This window comes from Plectropomus leopardus, chromosome 19 (assembly GCF_008729295.1).
Source record: "Plectropomus leopardus isolate mb chromosome 19, YSFRI_Pleo_2.0, whole genome shotgun sequence".
Classification (NCBI taxonomy): domain Eukaryota; kingdom Metazoa; phylum Chordata; class Actinopteri; order Perciformes; family Serranidae; genus Plectropomus; species Plectropomus leopardus.
Window position 1 is genome coordinate 11567968 of NC_056481.1, and position 24681 is coordinate 11592648.

At 39.6% G+C, this 24681-nt stretch overlaps 1 protein-coding gene across 3 annotated transcripts in view; it reads right to left on the bottom strand.

Moving 5' to 3' along the window:
- Positions 1–24681, bottom strand: part of LOC121958367 (adenosine kinase-like) — a 131298-nt gene that overhangs the window by 14885 nt on the left and 91732 nt on the right. For all 3 annotated transcript variants that reach the window (XM_042507255.1, XM_042507256.1, XM_042507257.1), the window contains one exon: positions 24443–24613. In XM_042507255.1, coding sequence (XP_042363189.1) covers positions 24443–24613 — 171 coding nt within the window. The remainder of the gene's footprint in view (positions 1–24442; positions 24614–24681) is intronic.

The window sequence follows — 24681 nt, forward strand, 5'->3', positions numbered from 1 at the left end:
ATGCTTAAAAATGTAAGGGAACATAAATCCAAAAATATAAAATACATCAGCATAGTTTCCTGTCATGTCCAATAGATGATTTGTAGGCCAAAACAAACATCTCTGGAGTGATCCTTTAACTGGTGACAGAAGCCGTTGCTTGTCGGTTCAAAACGACGCCACAAATCATGACAGACAACCTCGTGCACTAAATTCACTTTTGACCCCATATGGGGCAATAAGTTGATGCTATGATTCTAAACAATCCAATTATCTGCAGAAGGGGGGCTGGTATTTGCGTGACCTTGGGGAGAGGTTGACAACCTGGTCCTCAAACAGAAGGGGAGGAGATGACATGGAACAATAAGGTTACTGGTCCCTGGAGGAAAGCCTCATGGCTCTCTGCCTTGGATCAACATCACAGCGCCAGCAATATGTCAATTCATCACCCCCCCCGTCCTCCTCCACTCCTTCAACAGACACGGGGGGCAAAGAGGCTAGTCAATTAGCCGCTGTAGTCAAGAAGCAGTTTTATAATGAGTAAAGGTGAGTAGTCTTTTTCTTTCCTCCTCCCTTCACCTTTTTCAATCTATCGAATGCTTGGGTCTCACATTTGTTTTCATTTATTTACAACCACATATTGACTTTTCTGCTCAGGAACGTTCCATCACCGGCGAGCATGAGGCATCTCACAGGGACATGAGCAGCTTGGAAAATGTCTTGTCAAAACAGTGATATTTCATCTGAAAGCGTTTAAAAAGAGACACATGAATGAAGGCTGGAATAACGACGGTGCTGTTGAGCGAAACATGCCTCTATCTCACCCTCCGTCTCTCTCTAGTTAGCAGCTATAATATTTGTGAGAAAAGCCTTTGGAGAGAGTGTGGGTGTTAGAAGAAAAGATAATTGAAGCAATGTCTATGAGCCACATGTGTACAGTGTAATCCCTTTTAGGAATTTATTAATTTCTATGAGCTGCTATGAATGCTAACATCAAAAATATTTGGTACTATAAGCTCTGCTAAACCTAATATATTGGTATGATAAATACTGTATGATGTTAAATATGCAATTACCGGAGCTACACAGGCAAGCAAATAAAACTGAAATGATAGGCAATAAAAGTAACAATTTCTTAAGGGGCTTACATCATTAATATTCAAATATCTTATGTTTCAGGCTGTGTATGTTTCACATTTGACGTCTGCTGTTTTGGTATGTTGTGGTAGACGCTTTTCAAATGACGGTCCATGTGCTTCTACAGCTGTCGCAACAATGACAAGTGCTTCGAGTGACATCTGGGCAAAATCCTCTCGTGCTCAAAAAAGCATCTCGTTTGTTCGGAGATTGCTGTGATTGCATGCTCGCCTTTGATGATCCGCTCCGAGTCTGATTTCCGAAAAGGAGAGAGGGCTGTTGCAGATTTCGGAGGGCCTGTAAGTTCTCCTCCTTCTCCTTCTCCTCGGGCAAACAAGGTAAAAGATAACAAGGCGGGCTGAGTGCATGAGCCCTCTGCAGCCATAGTTAGTATAAAGCTATCAGAATGTGTGAGATGTTGCTGCTGTCAGAGGCTTAAACAGTCAAAGGGATATTTTTAGAGAGCTTAAGCTAATAATCCAGAGCCCAGTCAGGGGGGTGGGAGTCTACAATTTCTTGCCAAGCAAAATGAAAGAGGAAATACACACTTCATGCAAAGGGCAGTTTTCAAAGCCTCACACTTTGTTTTCCTTGACACTGTATGTGACAGGAGCCTTGCAGGCCTGGTTTGTGCAGCCACAGTATGTGGGTATTCTCTGTGAGGTGACCTATGCTGCTTTTTCTTCCTGTTATGAAGCCAAACTACTCAATATGCATTCAGTCTTTATATGATACTTTATCATAAACAGAGGGCCAAAGTGGGCATTCAGGGCTCTGGAAGAGAAAAACCTTTTTCATTTTCTTACAGATAATGTTGGGTGTCTAGCAGTTTGGGCACTTCTGAGGCTTGAAACAGCACAAAACTCTTTCAGCTGAATCCTCAGTAAAAACAATGAGAAACTGTGTTCAAAGCTGGATGATAACAAGCTAAAAAGAAGAATGTGTACATAAAAACACAAGGAGGGAACTCAACTACAACTCCCAGTGAGCACTTGGGTTAAGACACATTCAGTCACTGAGCTTTACACTGCTAATGGCAGCAGAAGCTCGCAGAGCTATGCAAATATATACTGTATATATAGATATTGTAGAGCTATTTTTTTCACAGCTTTGTTGTTTTTTGAGAGTTCTCTATAGCAACAGCTGCTGAAACGCATAAAAACTGAACCCCCTGGAACCTCTTCTACATGCAAGTAGTCATTCGATTCATTGTTGAGATAAAAATATTGATTAAAGTCGCTTTAAATATTTACAACTAATGAACATAATATAACATCACAGTAGTCCAATCCTATAGTTAAACATGGGGCTATATTGCAGAACACTGATCATTCATTATAAGAAAAATATTCATGAAGTAGAATTACCTCCTGGTGGTTGTATGCCTCTGCGCACAAATCAAAATAGTATATATAGTATATATCTATTTTTGTAAAAATGTGAATGCCTCACACATATCTCGCCCCCTGAAGAAGACTTATACAGTCAGCTTTCAAGGTGGGCACCCAACATTATTGTCACCATTTCAGTATCTGACCTTTGGGATATAAAATGTCATCAACTCCTCACTTTATCATATTAGACATTTGTGTAAAATTCTGTCATAATTAAAAAAACATGTTTTGCATGAGGTCACAGTAACCTTGTCCTTTGACCTTGACCACCAAATTCTACTCGGCTCATTCCTGAATTCAAGTACACATTTTTGCCAAATTCAAAGATATTCCCGCGTGGCTGTCTTGAGATATCAGGTCCAAGATAATGATGTCGACGCTAGGTCACAGTGACCTTGACCTAAATTCTAACAGTTCATTGTTGAGTCCATGTGGACATTTGTGCCAAATGTGAACTAATTCCCTCAAGGTGTTCTTGAGATATTGCGTTCATGAGAATGAGATGGGCACAAGGTCCCAGTTACCTTGACCTTTGACAACCAGTTCTATTCAGTTCAATATTAAGTCCAAGTAGATGTTTGTGCCAAATGTGAAGAAATTGCCTTTACGCGTTCTTGAAATGTGACGTTTGCAAAAATGAGATGGGCGGAGGGTCAAAGTGACCTTGACCTTTGACCTATGACAATCAACCACTAATCAATTCATCCATGTCAAAGTGGATGCTTGTACCACATATGAAGAAATTTCCTCTAGGTGTTCTTGAGATATCGCGTTCACAAGAATGGGATGAACGAACAACCCGAAAAATATAATGCCTTGGCTTCGGCTGTTGCCTGCGTGGAGATAAAATAATAACTCAAAATCCATGGCCCTGTTCACTTTGCTATTCTGCAACTCATAACTACAGTAGCCGAAAAGGACAAACAAACTGCAACACACAAAAGCAAATAAAATTTTTGGTCAACTTGACTGCATTTAGACAAAAAAAAGCTGCAAGAAGCCCAGAACATAATGTACACTGTTTCCATGAGGCAATAAAATGTGATGCACACATCTGACACACTTTTGTTGTTGTTGCAATCGCTTTTGGTTTATGAAATTATTACAGTTGCCTATTTGTTTGTGGCTTACCTAAAATGTAATTTGGGCTTGTCTTAAATTGCGATCTGGATTCAGATATGATTGCAGGTTACAGATGTGCTGTTAATGAAATATTAGCCTTTTGTGTATTATTGGACTACTGATTGAAATTAATTTGAATGACACTGAATGAAACTAACAATGGCAAAGTTATCTACCTCCTGCTAGTGTCTTCCAATTGGAGATTAAGTAATTTAAGGATCACCATTCATTCTATTAGTCATTTCAGCAAAACTGAAAGTAAGTTAAAGTTACAGCCAGCTATCATAATGTTAGCCTGTTTCATGATTAATTGTGTGTATTATTATTATTTGAATTGGCAGGCTAATAAAACACAAAAGGCTAAGGCCACATTAACTGCAGATATTCACAATCTGCAATAATTGATTTAGGATCACAATGTTAAAATAAATATTTAAAAAAAAAAAAAAAACGTTTCTGGAGTTGTCAATGTTATGTTTTTCCATATGCTGCAAAGTTTGTGAATGGTTTATAAATGCTGCGAATGTGTTGTCAACTTGGTAAAGCTTTTTCTTCATTTGCTTGATTTGCTTGGCCTTGTCGGCTTGTACATAACAGATATTTTCCCACTGGCTACAACATTTAATGCATGTTTGCTCTTACAGCAGCAAGACAGATGAGGACACCCAAACAAAAATAAATTAACAGAACTAGATAAGTTGTTATTGGCTCTCATGATGAAATATTCTCAGTAACAAACCAAAACAAGCATTTCGTTTTCCCTCCTCTGTGTAACAAGTTGTTGAGCATATGTCACAGCAGGAGTGAGAGTTGAAAAAAAAAGAAGAAAAAAAATCCAATTTCAGTGTTTCCCAAAGAATCTAAATCAAAGAGCAAACCTCAGTGCTAAGGTTAATAAAAGTTGATAAGCTGAAAAGCGTAACTCCCCGAGGCCATTCAGAAAATAGGCATTTGCTTGACCGTGTTAGCCCAAGCTGATGCTGAGGCAGAAATTGAATTGTATTTGACATTGCATGTGTGTGTGTGTGTGTGTGTGTGTGTGTGTGTGTGTGTGTGTGTAGCAGGAGGACGAGATACAGCGGAGGGTATAGCCCTGACAAGTTGTTTACAACAACACCTGTGTTTTCTTCTTCCTTACTGTGCATTTCAATATGTGTTCATTTCAAAGACATCTGAGTTTAAAGCCTGCAACCAGTTAATAGAGAACTGATATCCCCAAATGTAGCATTAACGTGATCACATGATAGCTGGCTAAATCAGCAACTAGAGGAGAGCAGATTTTGGGCGGATCAGTTGAATTTGACAAATCACATACAGCGGAAACCTTTACAGCTAAACTGAGCATGACTGGGTCACGACATCTCAAATAATTTGGCCAATTATCAGCACTTGCACATATATATTTAACAATGGCAGATGACATGTTTTTCTCATTCCCTGCATGTAAGTGTAAGACATCACTGAGGCGAATCAGACAGCTTCCATAAATGCCCAGTAAAAACAACATCTGGCATTCAACTCAAGCGTTTCCAGCCAGATTACAACAGCATACATTACAGGGTGGTGGGTGGGGGATGGAGAATGAATAACTAATCAAGACGATGGCATCAGTGGGGATTGTCAGTGCCCTTGAGTTGGCCTTGGGGGTCACAAAACACGACTCCTCCTGGATGTCAGGACGTCAGCCCCCAGCACGAGTCCAGGTGCCGCCGAACAGGAAGCTGCCACCTCAGAGATATGTGGGCCGATAACGACCGCAGGTGACTATTAATATGATCATGCAAGCTGATAGCGCCTCACTCATGCTGGGTGGAGGGAAGGCGACCGCCTGCTACCGTGCAGGACAGATTAGGAAGAATAAATCACCTGTACCGAGCCCTCCTGTAGCTCCCAGGAGAATGCAGCAATCCTGCTCAAGCATGACATGCCACAAACATGAGGGTAAACACACACACACACAAGCAGCAACACACTCCAGAGAGGCAGGAGTCGCTTTTACTGCCTCTGGGAATTTACTCAACAACAACTGATGGCATTTCACTTTAGTTTTTACCGAGCCATTAAGTGGCATGTTTCATCTCTACCTAGTTATTTTCCTTCATGCCGGTGTGATCGTACAGCGTTTCTGTGATTTACATCTGCTACACACAGGCAGTTTAACCGGATTCCAAACTAGGACTTCCTCTCATTCCCAAATGCATTACCTTAAATTTGTCTTCTTATCAGCGTTTCTCTAATGTCTTTTTTTTTATTTCAGCAATTCCATTATTTCCTCCTCCACTTTATACAACTTTGTACACTGTTCACCAGATGGTGTATTGTTGTGAGATAGAGCATTTACATTTGCAATACCTCCTGCACTGCGTAAGATGGTATTAATTTTCAACTTCTGTCAAACCTCTCTGCTCGCCTCAGGGTATGTTCATTATATAATGCACTGCTGTAAACGGCAATGTCACTTCTGCTCAGAAATACGAAAAGTCCTCGTCATGTTTTTTTTTGCCCCCAATCCAAATCCATTAAAAATTCTGTTGATACTGATTCAGTATTCATTCAAATTGCATGTATATTTCTGTGCATTGTTTCCTAGATACTACAGCTGCACAGTTCTAAGTATACATTAAAACTGCGTATGTTTGATGGCTGAAGAGTTCTGCGAATAATGTTTTCTCATTCTATTTTATATATTGTGTTTTGTATAGCAGGCTTTTTGTTGTCAAGATGCATGTCAGTGAGGTCATTGATTCAGGATAACAATTAGAGATGTCCCAAGAATAAAGCTGATCAAAATCTGATCCTATGGACGTCTGGGCCAAGAAAAAAATGATTTGGGGTATTCCCAACAACCATATTTAAAGGTATAGTTTGGGTTTTTTTTAAGTAAGAGTCCGCATGCCCCCAGTTTGGAGAAGCAGGCAGGAGTATCGCTAAGGAACGTACTGCTGTGAACACGGCAGCAGCAAAGTGTATTTAAGCCATTTAAAAAAAATCAATATTCATTTCAGTGTACGCTATATTTAGAATATCTTCACAATACTTTCCTTTAAGGAACTGAACTGAAATTTGTCTATGCCCTCTTAAAAGCCAGGCTCAGTTGAGAAAAACAGTAATTTTACTTTGCAGAACATGGGAGCTGCTGGTCTATCACTGCCTCCATCGGTTAGTTTGTTTGTGCTTTTGTGTGACTTTGGTGAATCCAAACTAACCCTTTAAAACACCAAAGTCGCACAACAAGAAAAACAAGGTAACCAATCTAGGAAGCGGTGCACCAGCAACTACCATGTTCTGTGAAATTATAGCTTTTGTCAGTGGAGTTTGGCTTTGAGTAGGAAATAATGCAGTGAAAATTTTCTAATATAGTGGACTCTTGAACTAGTTTTTGTTTTTTTGTTAAATTGTGTGGGTTTTTTTCGGTTGCTGAAATAAGCTTTCCTGCTGCCCCTCTCTACAGCAGTACTTTGTTTAGCTTTCATGGCAGTATTCTTGCCTGCTTCTCCAAACTGGGGGCCTGCAGACTGTCATCTACTGTATATATAACATTGACCAGAGATACTGTATGTACCTCATACAACTCCACTTAAAAAAACTCTGTCCTATCCCTTTAAAATAAATAAATTCTGCCATCTACTGTAGGTCATACACTGAATATAGAAAAGTACCTCATACAACCACACTTCAAAAAATAAGACCTCTCTTGGAAATAAAAAATAAAATAATAAAAAATTTACTTCTTGTTTATTTTGGCCTGTGGGGCATAAAGTTGTTGAACATTCTGTATGCACTCTGGATCTCTTACACTCACTAACTCAGATCTGACACTGTACAAATATATTTATTTAACCTCAATATATTTATCATCCATACCAGCAACCTGTTATTAGCATTTTATATATTAGATTGCATCTTATTTACAGCCCTATGTTATATAGTTGGATTTTTTAAAAATATTTTTCACCTTACTGTTATGTTATTTTAGTGTTTTTGTATTATTTGTACTCTTTGTATCTGCACTCTTTCAACTTTGCATTACATCTGATGCACAGCAGTATCCCTTGGGATAAATAAAGATTTATCTTATCCTGATAACTGATTATTAGCATTTCACGTCATTCACTTGGGAGGTGTGTTATATTTAAATGAATGGCTATAAAGTTTTACTATCCAGCAATACATAGTGTCATATTCTCAGCATCAGTAGTGTTGCATTATGTCAATTTATTAGTGCTGCAAAATGAAACAGAATAAAAGAAAAAACAAACAGAAAAAATGATTTGGTTGAACATTTCCCTTCAAATCCATTTTGATGAGATATTCCCAAACTTGAAAGCAAGTGCAGAGTTGACCTAAGCTTTCGTGTGACCAATTTCAACAGTGCCCTTTCCTGCCAGTCCATTACACACCTCTCGCAACAGCCTCTGCTCCCATCTATCTCAGCCTGCCTACAAGGGCAGGAGAGCAGTCTCTTAGCGAGCCCACAGGGACGACAGCAGCACCTACAGCACAGGTCCAAAGGTTAAACAATCGGAAACATGTGCGGTACATAAATATCTCCGCTGATAGCAATCTCAGCACGGGAAAGCAAGGTTTGCATAAGGGGCTCAGAAGAGAGGATGTAACCTCAGACAGAGCAGGCAGGGAGCAGGCAGGCATTCAGCCGGTCTGGTGGGGCTAATGGAAGTTGTGGCAGCGGCAGTTGCAGCTTTGTGCTGGGGGGAGTTAGTTATCAATCTGATGGCCTTATCAGTACTGAGGGCCTCTATCACACATCTCACCTCTGGGCTCTAACAAGGGGTCAGCACACAACGTCAGACTGCCAGAGAGTGGCTATCTCTCAAGGAACGACACTGGATAAAGGAAAGATGGTAGATGAATGGGTCCGCTCAATAAGCAGATCTAATTCTGCAACTTTTTAACTAGTTTTCCTCATTTTACTTAAATTTACAGCTGGCTTTTAGATTTTAAAGGTCCCATATTGTAAAAAGTCTGATTTTTCTTGTCTTTTTTGTTATAAAGCAGATACAGCTGTTGTATAAATACTGGAAAAGTATCAAAATGCTTAAACTTAACTCAAACAATCATATATAATGCACCATGTATATGCAATGTTCGCAGGCAAAAGCAGTCTAATGTCCAAATGTTTATGTAAATGTAAACAAGTTATTGCATCACTTTTGCCTTATTTAGCCATAATCAAGCAAGCAAACAAAGGAACAAAAGAATCATGGTTCCCACTTTTCCCCGTTTTTTTTTCTTTTACTCTGGTAAAAAAACCCAAAACTTTTTGCCCACCCAAGTGCATACTGGTCTTCCCTGCCATCTTTATTACTCTTGACTACATCTCCTATCGCCATTGGATCCTTTTAAAAACACAGTGCTTTTTCTTATTACTTAAAAATAGCCATTTTGGAGATTTGGAGATAGGAGTTTTGCATCCAATAGCAGTGATATGCTAAACAAAATATTACTACAACAACTATTACTACTAAAAGTAAAAGAAAACACTATCAAAAAATAATCTATGTAAATGAAGCACATATATCTAGAATATAAAAACATTACTTATGTTTAGCAGACAACTAAACTAACAACAAATAGCTCCAACACTCTGTATCCAGAAACCTGTGCCTTTAAACGATGATGTCACAACTATGCTATGTAAAGATAGAAATGCTTAAACAGTGACGTTACAGTCATTCCCTGCTGCAATGACGGCACAGAGACCCCAGGATCACAGAAGTGGAAGACCCGGGAACACTGAACCAATTTCAGCAGACTGGGCCTTTTCAGAAGGAATCTTAAGGAGACAGGCACTAAAAAGGAGCGTTTCAGATGGAGGGTAAATACAAGTGTATTCAGGCAGGCAGTATGAGATAAATAATGTGTTTTTTGAACATTAAAGCAATTAATCATATTCTAGAAGAAACCCAAATTGTAAGTATTAACCCGAAAATGATCACAACATGGGACCTTTAAAGATTTAGTAGTTTGACTCTGCACTAAAGTCAAAAGGCGATCAAACAAATGCATTTAGGGCCCCCAAGTTTCCCAAATAACTTACTTAAGAAAATACGAGCAGCTAACACTACTGATGACTAATTTGTCTCCCAGGTGAAGTTTTACTTTTGCTTCAGTAAGTTTTATTGATTGTCTGGAGGTTTGTTTGGTCAAGGTCCACCTGATTGAATTTTTCAGGATCCAGGACTTCACACAGCTAGAAGATTACTGTTTCTTATTCACGCATATGAAAGCAACATGGTTGTTTGATTAGCTCTTTGGGGCACATTTCCAAGGTCAATTCATCAATTAAACTTAAAATTTGAAGTGATAATAATGTGTTTGGGTGCAACAGCAAGTTAGGGAATAGTGTAGTACTCATGGAGTGTAAGTTCTCTGAATACCCTCACGTTTTTAACCTACATAAACAAACTATCACCTGCAAAAATTATAACAATGGTTATTTCAAATGAAAAATATATGGAGTTTTTTGTGTGTTTTGCTTGTGCTCTTCTCTCAGGTTACAAGTGTAAAGAAAAAGGAGGTGTTTTTTCCACACACCAATCAGAAAATAACAACACAGCAAAATTAATCTGCAACAGAGTTTCTTGTTTGTGTTGTAAGTAAGTTGAATCTGAACAAAACAGATTAGCAGATAAAGTTAGTTTTCTTGTTTTAAAGGAAAACTTCAGTCTTTTTTCAACTGGACCCTATTATTCAATCTAATTGACTAACTGGATTATCAATGTAATGAAACAGGGCTATTATTTAGCAAGAACACCAGTGTATGCATCACCAATGTATATCCACTAAAAGCGCTTGTTGTTGCGACTGACAGGTTCAGATATTATTATTAGAGTCTGTCAAAGAAATCAAACATTTTTTTTTAACCTTTTGCTTGATGCGGTCTGTTTGTTATCTAACCAGATCTCATTCAAGGAGAAGTCTTGTTCTGAACTCCTGCATTTGAGTTGTTGCAGGAAGACGATAACAGAAAGTGCAGATCAAGCAATGCGAAAAATAAAACATTTATTTCTTTGCAAGAATTCTTTCCATTAACTAATCTAACCAATAACAATCTGAGCCTGTCAGTGGCAAAAACAAGCACTTTTCGTGGACGTACATTGACTGTGCGCTAATGCCCCGAAAATTAAATTTCAACCCATTTTGTGGCTGCCAGCTCCTGCCCTCTCTCTCGATACTGGACCAATTTCAAAAACGTATTTTCAAAGTAGTCACTTTCACTTAGACACAGAAAACAGGGTCAAGGTATGAAAATACCAAAGTGTCCTTACTGTAAAGTTGTGGCTAAAATAGGTTCTTTCTAACTTGAAAGGGGAACATCACCTAATTTAAAAATTACAGTGTTTAATTTCCATGGTCTAGGAAAGTTTAATCAATATTTGTGAACATGAGCTGATCTCTCTGAAAGCCTGAAATCAGAGGAGATAGTCTCAAAGGTCTGGAGCTGCTCCATAGACAACACATGGGAGCCTTTGTGAACCTAATGTTTGTTTGTTTTATTTTTGTTTATATTCAAATGACCTTTATTTATTGTATTGTTCTCAGTTCTGAAACAGAAAATGTATCTTTATACCCAGAACAATTCCACTGACTGCTCTCAGTGTCAACTGGAGCATCTTTCCTAATTCATTTTCTATGGAGCAGCTCCAGATTTAATACCTAATACTCGCAAATTTGAGTTTTAGCACACTAGTTTTTCAATTTGGGAGGTTGTTGTTCATGTTTACTAATATTTTTGGCCTGTCTTCTATGATATGAAAAACATACATGAATTTTGAAAACTGGCGTAGTTCCCCTTGAAATTTGATTTATTTTATTTAGTCAAAAATATTTAGTATTATAAAGATATACAAGATTCTAAATCAGGTTTTCAGTTGCCTTGAATTTGCTATGTTTGTGTCCTCTAATTTTGTCATTCTTTTTTTTCCTCTCATTTTTGTATGAATATATGCATGCATATTTAATTTCTTTGCAGATGTTTTATTGTGTGTAAACTTAAAGCTGTGAATGGTGATGATGATTACACGTTTATTTTTTCACTGCGGGTAAAAAAAAAAAAAAAAAAAAAAAAATCTTTGTTGAAAAGTCTGCTATAGAAACTTTTGATGAGGTTGAACCCAACTTCATCGCAGTCCATCAGTTTTTCTCGCAGCTTATTATCCAGTAAATTCAACAGACATTTGGTTGCAGGCGCTGCAAACAAAAGGTCAAGAAAGCAAACTGCCTTTTTTTCCACGGCAAACTGTTGAGAACAGTGACCATGCCCTCCTGTGTATAATAAACATATGAGCATTTGGCCTGCTCTATTTACCCCCTAATGAGAAACAAAGATCGGCTCTGGAGGGACTTGCATGCTTCAGACAATGAAAACCCAGGGAGGGAAAAAAAGCTCTCAGAGTAATTCAAACCATTTGTGTGCACAGGGGACATGAGAGCTTTGTCTGAATAAATTGGCCATACAAAAATTGAGATGATGTCCAACGTGTTGATGTGGCATAAGATGGCCATTTGCCAGATGAAAAGCTGCATGGAGGGCAGGGGCCCTTCAAAAAGGAGGCTAAATCATTTCACATTTATGCACACAGCTAACATGTCATAGATGTTGCAGGGGGAGCGGAATAACCCCGTGGCTCTTCTAGAAGGAAATATTTACATGATGCAATCAAAAAAGCCATAATAAATCAGAAAAACAATCATTTCGCTCTGTTAAAGTGGGAGCAGCGAGGAGACAGAGCTGAGAAACATTTGTAAAATAAAGCCCATAGGAATTATTTAGGGCTGTAAAACAATTAACTTACCACAGAATTTCAATAGTTAATTGCATTTTTTTTATTGTGTATTTAAAATTCCATTATTTTGCATTCCCAAACATTTTTCTAGTCCATATTGACAATGTAAAGCAATTCTTACCAGATTGCCTTGATTAGGAATCAAATGACAGCAATAAAACTGCATGGTGCTAGTAAGGACTTGTTTGTAAAGGGGAGACTCATGGGTACCTACAGAACCCATTTTCTTTCAGATACCTTGAGGTCAGAGGTCAAGGGACCACTGTGAAAAGACGATGCCTTTTTTCCATCACAAAAATTTTGCTTAACTTTGGAGCATTATTTAGTGCCCTGACTGAGAAATTTAGATATTATAGTATCGTGTGATACCAGTATCATCACATTAGCTTCAGCTCAGCCAGGTCAGGTATAGCCTCTCAAAGATGGAAATGTCTGCTGTCGATTTAAAAAAGGGTGAAAAAAAGCATTATGTATGAACCTTAATAGCATCACGATTAACACTTAAACGCTGATAGCCCTAGTTTTATTATCTGTGGCCAAATTAATTCTGTATTGTTGATTAAGTCTTTCTCACTTTTTTTATCCAGAGTTTTCCAACCACGAGGAGAATAGGGGAGTCCTCCAAATGACACTGGAAAACATGACTGTATAGCCTGGACTGTGGGAATACAATCATGAGTAGACAAAGGCCAGTCCTGCCGCCAACTCTGTGCGGATAAGAGGATTGGAGATGGGGGGGGAAACCAAGCAGCCAAACTCCAAGCAGCAGTGATTTTTTTGGGCGGGGGGGACAGGCATGAGGGTTGTAAGGCTATCTGGGAAGCCCGCTGGTGTTCAAACTTCTGCAAGTCCCTCCAGCAACAAGCTGATATCCTGCACTCTCTCCTGCTGTGACAGAAATACACTGGCCTCAGCGCCAGCAGAACGTGGGCACTATTGATCTGCTCCCAGCGCAATATCTCTTCTTACATCCATAATTATTCTCCTTCAGAGGACTCCACCGTGTGCCCTGGCTGCCCGATGAGCAGGCTGGCTGGCTTTCTATCCGCCTCCTTGTTAAAGATGCTCTATGGTCTCACATTTCACGTTGCACTGCCAAAGACCCCCCTCTCTTAACCCCGGCATTTTCGAATATTTCATGGTTCAATCCCAGGGTTGGGGAAGGCGGCTTCGGCACGGCACAATTACAGTGGTTAGTCGGACTCCTCTGGTGGAGCCATGCTGGCTCCCAAAGTACCATGACTCGCAAACAGACAGGCCAGGAAAAACAGAGGAATGTTGGAGAGATCATTCATCTTCTGTACTGAATCCTCTCTCTGCCTCTAAACACACAGGAAAAGGCTGATGGTTTAATAGTAGCAGTATCTGACAGTTTATTTGATCGAGTAGTGGGTTCATGACCTTTTTAGCTGGTGACCCTTTAAAGAGAGACTGAGAGTTTGGAAATTAGTTATCTTCCTCTCGCAAATGAAAAGTGGGATTTATAAGCAATAAAACACACCACTGCTTAATTTAATGCACCTTTGCCACTGCAGCGTCACATAGAAAAACTCAAAGCTTACACTAAAAATAATGTTATAGCAAACTTTAGAAAGGAGCAGATATTACTGCATACTCAATTCCCACAGCTTAAGGCAAGTTAGATGTATGACTTTTTAAATGCCACTCAGAATGAAATTTAAGACCAATTTTACAATGACCAAAAACATGAACAATTACTTAACGTTAGGGGACATTTTGCACAAATGTTTATTGTAACATAAAATGCGATTTATTTGTTTGGTGGAGGAGATGAGGGCAGAACAGAACTGGTAAATATTTTGTCATTTGGAGAGATTTATTGGCTATTTTTTGTTTCTCATCTTGCATGTGGGATTCCACAGCCTTGATTCCCAAACTTTTTGCACAAAACACACAAAACCTTGTATGCAATACCTTTTAACAATAAAAATCCTACTTCCCACGGTTAAACATTTTTAAGATTTTTGAAAGATTTATTCAAGACAAGTTAAGTAAGGCCTTATTTTTCGATAAATGCATTGCTTTCAAAGAATCTCGTGTATAACAAAGGTGACAAAGCTTTTCCTGTTGCTGCTCCAAGGCTAGAAGAGCCTCCTGTCCCACACTGATAATTGATCAAATTAAAAGACCCACTTTTTTGGCTCGCTTTTAGTTCAGTCTGAGGCTACCCCATGGCTTTTTTGTCAAGTCCTCTATGATTTTATCATGTCAGCTGTTTTAGATTTCCATTTAGACTTCCCTCCTCTCTGTTATTGTTTTATTGTATTAAATTTTGCAATATTGTCTTTCATTTAAATTTTATTTCTTTAATCATGTTTGCCTGTATTGAGGCAGATCCCGAGACCACAACTGCCTCAACTGGAAAGCACTTTGGGTCAACTGTTGTTTTTAAAATTTCTATATAAATAAAACTGACTTGACTTGAGAAAACTGATATTAGTGTGCCAGTTTCTTGACTTTATGACTATTTACTACTTGTGCTGCAGTTACTGTGCCACCAACATTTCAAATGTTTTATCACAATAATAAAACGAGTAAAAATCTCAGCAGGAGACATGTTAGCGCTTTCCTGCTGGTGGCATTGAAGACCGGATAAAGTGTTTCCAAGGTGGCGACCCACGGAAAGCTTCCCACTGGGCACAATCACCAGAAAAGTTTTTCAGGCTTCCTCTAATGCATGAGCATTAGTTGTTCTCTGGCTGAACAGTCGGCTTCCCCACAAATGAACTCAAGAAAAATAACTCACTGATACTACTCATCTGTTGATAAAAGTCTAGATGTGCTTTCTGAACTTGGGAGAAGGCTTATGACCGTGTCCTCTGGGGCCATTGCTACAAGCCATCTGGTCCTTGTGAAGCCAAAGTCAAAGCTGCGTCCATTTCCTTGAACACATCTAAGTGGGTGTTTGCCTCTGCCTGGGTTGTCCCTTATTAACAATTCTGTTAATATTTATGGACAGGATCTCAAGGCGCAACTAGGAAGAAGGAAAATGTCCAGTTTGGGGACCTCAGAGTTGCGTCTCTGCTCTTTGCAGATGATGTGATGGCTTCATCAGACTGTGACCTCCAGCATGCACTGAGGTTTACCGTCGAGTATTAAGCATCTGGATGAGGGTCAGCACCATCCAACGCTGTAAAAATAACTATTTGTTTTAACATAAAAAATTAATGTCCAAGCTGCCGTTCATTTTTGGGTTTACTGAATTTGAGGAGACAAGTTGAAACAATACAAATTTACCTCAACTTTTCTTCTCACATTCATTCAATTTAAAATTTTAAGGCAGCCTGGACACAAAGTTTTTTTTAAGTTAAAACAAAAAGTGTATTTTTGCAGTGAGTCTGGGGCTGTGTTTTTTTCTGCAGAAAAACGCTGCATTATTCCCTCTGGATTGGGAGTAAGTTACTGCCCTGAGGGATAGAGTTCAAATATTTCAGTGCCTTTTTCATGACTGAGGGTAAAATTTAGCACAAAATGGAGAGATGACTCAATACAGTGTCAGCAATAACGTTACGCCGGTCCGATGTGATAAAGAAGGAGCTAAGCTCGAAAACAAAACTCTCAGTTTACCAGAACATCTACGCTCCGACTCTCATCTATGGTTGCAAGCTTTGAGTAGTGACTAAAAGATTAAGATCGCAGATACTAGCAGCCAAAACTGATTTTCCGGACAGGCTGGCTGGTAACAGCCTTAGAGGTGAGGAGCTCAAACATCCGGGAAGCTCCAAGTAGAGTTGCTTCTTCGTGCCAAATGGGCTGGTTGAGGTGGTTCAGGCATCTGGTCAGGATGCCTCCTGGGCACCTCTAACTGGTGGGAGGTTTTGGGTTAGACCCCGACGTTTGGAATGCCTTGCTTAGCCTGCTGCCCATTGATACGACCCCAGAAAATGGTACTTTTTGAGAGAGTTTTACAAGTTTATTGAACCTAATAGCAAACACTGATCGTGAATACAAACAGCTATTTTTGAGTGTTCATTAAGCTCATAAAAATGTGTTATCTTACTGTCACTTATTTTGTAATGACTGATTTGCACCTCTGATTGTGGCCACTAAGCCCAAATTGCTGCACAGCCAAGTCCCATTCCTGGGGGTTTCTTCTTCTCGCTCTCAGTCAGACTGCCTAATGATGATGTAATTCAGCGGTTCCCAGCTAATGGGTCATGGCCCAAAAGTGGACCAAAGGTTCATTCTGACTGGGTCACAAGTATGTGGGTCATTTTCTTTTTTTTAAAAAAAATGTTTGTAGCCTGAATAAGCTCAATTACTTGTGACTACAATAGTGTTAGTGTTTTTCAAAGTTGTTTTTAAACCCCAGTTGCACTCACTTTTGCTGAAATACTTCTATTTTTTTAATCTTTGCACCTCTTGACTGCACATTTATTACTTTTAATGGTGATATTTAAAGAAAATAAAAATATTCAGTAATTAATTTAACCTTTCATAAATTTTCTCTTTTCTCTTTCATCGTAAGTCTCTATCCTCTAATATGTTTTATATTTTACTGCTCTGTAAAGCACTTTGAATTGCCCTGTTGTATGAAATTTGCCATACAAATAGACTTGCCTTGCCTGTTTCATTGAGCTTTAGGCCCCAGTTTTACTTTTGTTATTTAAGTTGGAGTAATAGTTTAGATATGCCAACACAGTGGTTAGCAGTAGCTCTGCGCCGTAAGAAGGTCATGGGTTTGTATCCACTCATCCATGGATGAATGGATGAATTGAAATGAACTGAATGGGTGTTAAGTGGGTCTATGAGGATTATGTGACCGGTGGCTAGACCAGTTGGGAGCCACTGATGTAGTTAAAGCAATTTACGCACAACAATTCTAGAAATTCAGCAGCGGCAAAATGTAAATTGTCACAATTTAAAGCCAAGCAATGCTTATTTGCAACATATTTGTCATTTGATTGAGACTTTAGGACTTTTCAGTTTGATCCAGTCTGAATTTTGGGCACAAACCTTGGTCCAACAACAAGAGGTGGTCTCTGTCCGGATCAAACTGCACCATGGTTTGTTTCGTTTTTTGTTTCTGAAAACATTTTCTGGATGGTTCAGACTTCGGGATCAATTACAGGAAGTTTTGGCAGGCTACCGTCAAGTGATAAAAGTGGTGTAGCGACAGAGAGAGCGACGATGGCGGCGCTCAGAGCATACAGGTGTTGATAATCCGAGCAGAGGAGAAATTAGCAGTGAAGTTGTCAAGTAGTACTAAATGTACTGTGTAGGTTTTAGTTTGTTCCTGAACAATGCAACATAACATAATGAGCCATGGCAGTACATGGGAAGAGGCAGAGATTACTTTATAATGAGTACGTCAGAAAAAACTCTTCAACTTTTTAATTATTTTCAGACTGAATGAGAGAGAAACCGTCTACAAACTTGCCAATGTTAAGTAATGAGAGAAGCAGCTAACAAACAGGGGATGACGACAGGACATAAGTATGTCATGTATAGTTTTTTAGTACACTCCCATAATTGCAAATTGAAACCAAAACTAATCAGATCAAATGTAAACAATGTAACAAAAATGCAGACCTTGGTTTGGACTTTTAATTGTAAAAAGGCCAATAGAGATTAAAGGACCAGAGAATATTCATATTTTAGAAGTTTGAATCAGGGATTTTTTTTTCTTGAAAAATTTCTCAAACTGATGAATCAATTATGAAATTAGTTGGTGATTAATTTGATAGTTCAGAGCGAAATCATTTATCTGATTAATTTCTGCAGCTCGATTTGTTACAGGGCTGCAAATACTTTGAATTTTTGTGATTGATTCATCAGTTGACTATTTTCACGATTAATCGATTGATGGTTTAGTCGAAGAATTGTCAAAAATTGTGAAAAATGCCCATCACAGTTCCCCATAGCTCAAAGCGACATTTTCAAATTGCTGAAATGACTATCATACAGCATGAAATGACTATCATACATTTGATACATCATTTACCATCATAAACATCAAAGAAAAGCAGTAAATTCTCACGTTTAAGAATCTTGTTTGACATTTTTGCTTGAAATATGACAAACGATCAGTCGATTATCACAATAGTTGACATTTAATTTACTTTCATCTAATTAATTAATTAACTAATCATTGCAGCAGCTCTAATTTATCGCCTGTCTATGACTTAAGAGCAGTTCCACTAATTAGAAAAAAGCAATTATTCTGCTTTTTTTTTTTTCTTTCTTTTCAGCATCTTGGGGGGTCCTGGTCTGGGTGTTCAAGAACCACTAATATCAGCAAAAAATAAAAGAAAATAAATAAACAAGGCAGCTTTTGCATTTAGCAAATCATCACAGATAACATGCGCTATGACTCATACAACTCACTGACTGTACGTCACACTGAAGGTCAATGTACTCTGGCGCTGAGCGGAAGGCATGTGACTCACCACTGAAATAGCACATTCAATTAAAATTAAGTTGTGAAAGACACAAAGGAGAGCAGCAGCTAATACTTCATGTCTTTTCCTCCAATGACACATTGTGATTGTTCCGCTTCGCCAGCTTTAGAGATGGTTCTGTGTTCATCCTCCCAGTTGGCCTGTGGGGCCTTGTGAATAAACACATGGAGGTTAATGTCTCATGTTCTACCCTGTTCTCTGCAGACAGCTCTGACAGGAGGAGAGAGAGAAGAGCCTAAAAGGAAAGCTGTTTTGGTAATACGCTAATCTGGCTTTCACATCTCTTTGTTTTAGGCAGTGAGACGGGATATTTTCCTCAAGCTACCGTTGAGAAGTACATCTTGAGTCCACTGTGGGTGAGCTGTCAAGGGGAAATTCTTCCTCCTATTCTTTTTTTTTTTCTGCGAGAGCACCCCTCATACCCTAAGGGCCCTTTAGTGAACTTGCCATCACCCACACATACTGACAGCAGAGAGCACGCACTTCCACGGTCCCGCTCACGTCACCGAGGCGATAAACAGCCACAGGCCTCGCCACAGAGATAAGGCTTCCAAGCAGTCTCTCAAACAAACAAAGCCAAATGACGAATCTGGAGAGATGTTAAGAAATGACGCCATATTGCCCATGTATCTCCTCTGCCTGCTTTTTTTTTTCCATCCACACAAACACGCATATATATACTTGTACACCCACTTCAGCCTGTCCTGGAAAAATCATTAGAGCCCCCACCACCCCACACACACACACACACACACTGCATGCAGATGGAGAAAAATAGGGCTGAGAGCCAAAACGCCTGAGGGGCTTTTCATGACAATAACCTTCTGTAGAGCTGCTTGTATCCCTCCACCTAGATCAGGGAGAGGTGCTGAGGGATGGATGGGAAAATAAGCGAGATAACCATACAAAATATTAGGCGAGGAACATTCACACAAAGTACAGAGGAGGAAGAAATCCGTGTCATTTTGCTCTCATGGCCTGGAGAGATGGCAGGCTAAATGCTCTTTTAAAACAGCTTGAACATTGAAATGATGATGGCTCCTTTTGCCTCAGCAAAGCACATTAATACATAGCCGAATGCCATTTCCACTTTTGTTAAATGGCTCACCTATTGAGTATTCAATTACAATGGCTGTCTCTCGTTTGGAAGACGGGGCTGGGACCCATAAAAATAAGCTCCCTCTGAGTGAGGAGCTGCAGAACGCATTGGACGGCGATGGAAGAGCTCCTGTATGGGGGTGGTATATGACGTTAATGGCAGGGGAGCGAGGAGGTTGTTGGGTATTGGCTGTGGGGTAAAAAAAACTAAGCTCCTCATCTGCCGTACCGTTTTATTAAGGAAGCATATTTTTAAACCATTTGCACAGATAAAAAAAAAAAAAAAAAAAAGAGCCCGAGCTCATGAAATGATCTAAATTGAGAAAGCCATGAATCCTGGCTTAAAAAAACATCAGTCAGGGTGATTAATTCAGTCTTGATTAATCGTTCCATTTGTCTATGATATGTCTAAAATTCCACAATACAAATCCGCCAGTAATGGTCCAATCCTTCCCTCCCATTGTGTGGTTTATCTCTTATGCTCAAATAGCAAAAGCAAATTGTGGCTAATTTTATCGGCGAATCCACTGGCATGTGGTTTTTCCAGCGGTAATGATTCCCTCATTCGGGCCTAATTAACTGCAGCCATTAAATGGAGGGAAATGTAATGCCCTGGGTTCCATGTCAGGTAGTCAGAGGAGGACAGCGCAGGAGGACTCAATTAGGCCTGTGCTGTTCCCAGGTTATCACACGACATGTTTGCCAATTAAGTGGAGTAGCGTCTGATGTCTATGTGGCTCTGTCGGCACCATCACAGAGGCCCTGGCAACGCAGAGACGGCGTCGCAAGCCTCTCCACCCGCCCCCCCCCACCAGTGAAGGAACAGACACTACACTATGCCCCAAAAAGGCAGTAATTACAGGATGGATGGGAGACTGTTATATAAGTACGAGGCTGCCGATAGGCCAGGCAGGGCCTGCTGATGCCAGGTTTCAAACAAGTACCAGCAGGATCGAGTTACAGCAGAATTACCGAGGGTAGACTCAGTGAGAAACACAGACACATTTCAACATCAGAAGCAGGCTCAAGGAACGGGAGAAACAGAGGCTACTGACATTTTTTTGGAGTCTCTGGTGATGCACGACTATAATACTACTACTACTACTAATAATAATACTAAAAATAATGACTTTATGTATATGTTTAAAAACAGAGTTTACAAAGTGCTTTGGCAAACAAAGCAAAGACAGAAACAGGATACATAGAAGGCAATTCAACGACAGAAAGCCAAATAGTCCAACTAAATACAAACAAGTTGAAAATAGGGTAGAGTGATAAAATTAAAACAGGAGGACAAATAATCCAAAATTCAGGATGCAAAATGTCAATATTCAACAATACGAAGAAATAGACCAAAACAACAAAAGCAATACATCCACAAATAATAGAAAACAAAAGAAATAAAACCTAAATAAAATAGATAACGTAAATATATAAATAAATAAAGAGACAACACAACTGTTTTAGAAGATCATACGATCAACTGACTAAAATAAGATCCCAGTCGTGACAAATACAGAGTTTGTACAGACAGAGACAAGTCAAATTCAAGGACCTTCAAGTACTTTTTCAAGCACTCATTTTTATTTAACAATGAAATTGTTTTGTCCACAACCATCTGCTGTAAAAAGATTGCACAAATTCAAAAATGGAGCAAGCACATGCTACCAGGGACTAAAATCAATTTAGTATTAAATAACTGCTGCCAAATTACAGATCAAAACATCCCAGTGCTGACTATTTACTGGTGTTTACGAACCGATTGGCGCTAATACGGCATTAGCAAATAACTGCAACTGCAGCTATAAGATGAAAACCTTTCCTAAAATAATTTATGATTTTGTTCTCCTCTCGATTATATTCAAGTACTTTTTCAAGTTGAAAAATGTGTGATTTTCAAGGTATTCCAGGATTTTTAAGTGTCGAATTCAAATGCTTAAAGCACCTAAAGCACCTTGTGCGAACCGAACAAATAATGCAGCACTCCATTCTCAAAATCGTCCCCAAAAATATTATTAGTCACTTTCAAAACAAGAAATCCTACGGCTGCTTTTAACATATTTCCCAAAGTGTGTGTGCAGCTCTGTATCGTGACTCAGTTAGAGCGGAGGCAGAGACAGGCAGACACATTAGCCTCCCCTTATGGCACATTCTGCAAGGCTATAGGAGTCAGTCTGCGTGATCCTGACTGTCACTGACTTGTTATGAAAGCATCGCTGGCTGAGGCTGATCCATCACTTTGGGGGGTGGAAGTCGGGGTGAGAGGACGGCCGGGGAGGGCTGTGGGGGGGCGAGCGTGGGCGAGGCAGCCCTGTTGCCTGTCACTCACCATGCACCACTGCATGACCGCCAACCTTGTCTGGCTTGTGCACAATGGGAGGTCTGGGGCTCGACTGTATGAGCAGTCATTCCCCGCTCCCCTCCTCCCAGCAGCCAACACAGAGGAAGGCCAAAAGGAGTCAAAACACTCTGGACAGGCATTAGTCCTATATAGACCCTGGAAGACCTCACTGCTTGAGGCGGCTGAGCTGTGAATATCTGCTCTGTTTCCCGACTGAATCTCTTATTTTGGCGGTCTTAGCCGGGTTCAATTCCGGAGAGCAAGCCCCGACAGAGCCTCCAAAAGATAATCTCCTTCAACAAACATGCATTGCAATTATCCAGAGTCATTAAACTGTAATGACTGGAGGTGTGAGCAAACTTCTTAAGCAAACAGTTACAGTACCACCCACCCGAAAATACATAACGCTTGCAAAATGTACACCGTGGTTTAGGAGACAGAATCGTTCCTCACAGCAATTAGGGAGCGAGAGAGATGTGCATATGTAAAAGGGAGGTCTTGTGTTGGGAGAGGAAAGAAAAGAGGGAAAAAAGCTGAAGTCAGCAACAGCAATAAATCCTCAAATGCTGAGCAGTTTCTTCCAGCTCTGTCCTGGTCTTTGGACCCCATCTCTAACCCGAACACAGGGCTCTGTTTAGTAGCTTTAGCAGTGGGGAGGCGAGTTCAGTCCAGTGATCATCCCTCCCCTCCTCCCTCCCTCCCTCCCCACCCCCCGAAGGTGCAGTTTGTCCAGGCGGTGCCTCCGAGTCAAGCTCAGCTGGCCTGTTAGAGGATACTTCCCAGCAGCACCACGGTCTGTGACCACAGCTTGACCTCCAACCAGCCGCTCACTTCCACAGAGGCGAGAGAAATCGATAGATCAACCGGCATGAAATGGTGACGCGATTGAGATGAATGATTACTGGGGCTAATTCTTATTCATCCCTTTATGGGGCAGTGATAAGTGAGAAGTTAAATGGGTACTGAGGAGAGCAATGAGTGGAGTGAAACAGTGAACATGACATTTGGATTTTGCTTTAAACAAGGTGAAAGGACACATATTTAAACTGTAAAGCACTCAGACAGCACATAACTCCACGAGAACTGCACAATCCTTTGAAATTGTATTAATATCACAAAAACACACTTATTACCATCAAGTTATAGCCATTTAAAGACCCCCGCCAGTAAAAAAAAAAACAAAAACGTTTTGAACATTGTTCACATGTCCATATTGTGTTTTTTATATGCTAAAAGACATATCATGAGTAAAATAATTAGGGCTGAACATTTCCACTGTGTATCAATGACAGACTCCAAAACACAGATTCTACGTTCCAGGGTTTGTTATGTCACAAACCTAAAGAACCAATCACATAACACTATGCTGAAACAAAGGGTATTAGATGAGAAGCAGGTGTAGTTATTGTTTTTTTGCAGGCGACGCTTCAGTTTCACCTTAACTTGTCAGAGCTCGTACTCGGGAAAGGTTTATCTAACATTATTAACATATTAGCTGTTTGATAGCATATCAAGCAGAAGGCTTGTGTTAACTAGTACGTTTACAAGCAGATATTTAGAGAGGGTTAGATTATATGTGGTTTTAGTAACTGTCAAAAGCCTTTAGAAAATGTTTGGAACAAGAAGCAGCGTAGAAAATCTGTCGTAACCTGAACCGCTACATCCACTACATTTGATGATGGTTAAATAAACATATACGAAACATATGGGCTTGGTGTGCAAAAGCCTTAAGAGAGTACAGCCATGCCAGCTGCTCCATGAGGCTGTCCTTACAAACAGCAAACCTTTTAGCTAAATGCTTATGTCAGCATGAAAATATGCTTTCACTGATAATGCTAACTTGACGGTGTCTTGCAGGTATAATTTTTACGATTTTCACCATCTAAATGTAGCGAGTTAGCATGCAAACATCTATAGCTTTAACATTTTATTCAAAATATTTATTGCACAGTTTTTTGAGATATCCTACTAAATTACCAAAAAACAAAACAATCAAACACAACTGAAAATATATTATCCTTTGTGAAGATAAATATAAGCACAGAAACACATGTACTTTACGTCTTAATCAAAACAATGTGTTAGCAAACAGACTATCTGTCCTAAAGAGGCCTGAGTGAGTGCACGTCTCGTTTCACTTACCGTCTCGTTGCCAAACAAGATGTCGACGTAAGGCATGACCTTCATCAAGGGCTCTTTGAAGAACTGGCTGATGAAAGGTGCAGAGAGGTTCATGCAGAAGATTTTGTTGTTATCTGAAGCATGCTTCGCCACCTTCAGGATGGAGTCTGGGGACACGGTCAGGAAAAAACCCTAAAAACAAGAAGAATATTTACTTGTGTGATGTCTTTGACAGTTTGACTGACTTTAACTGAAACAAA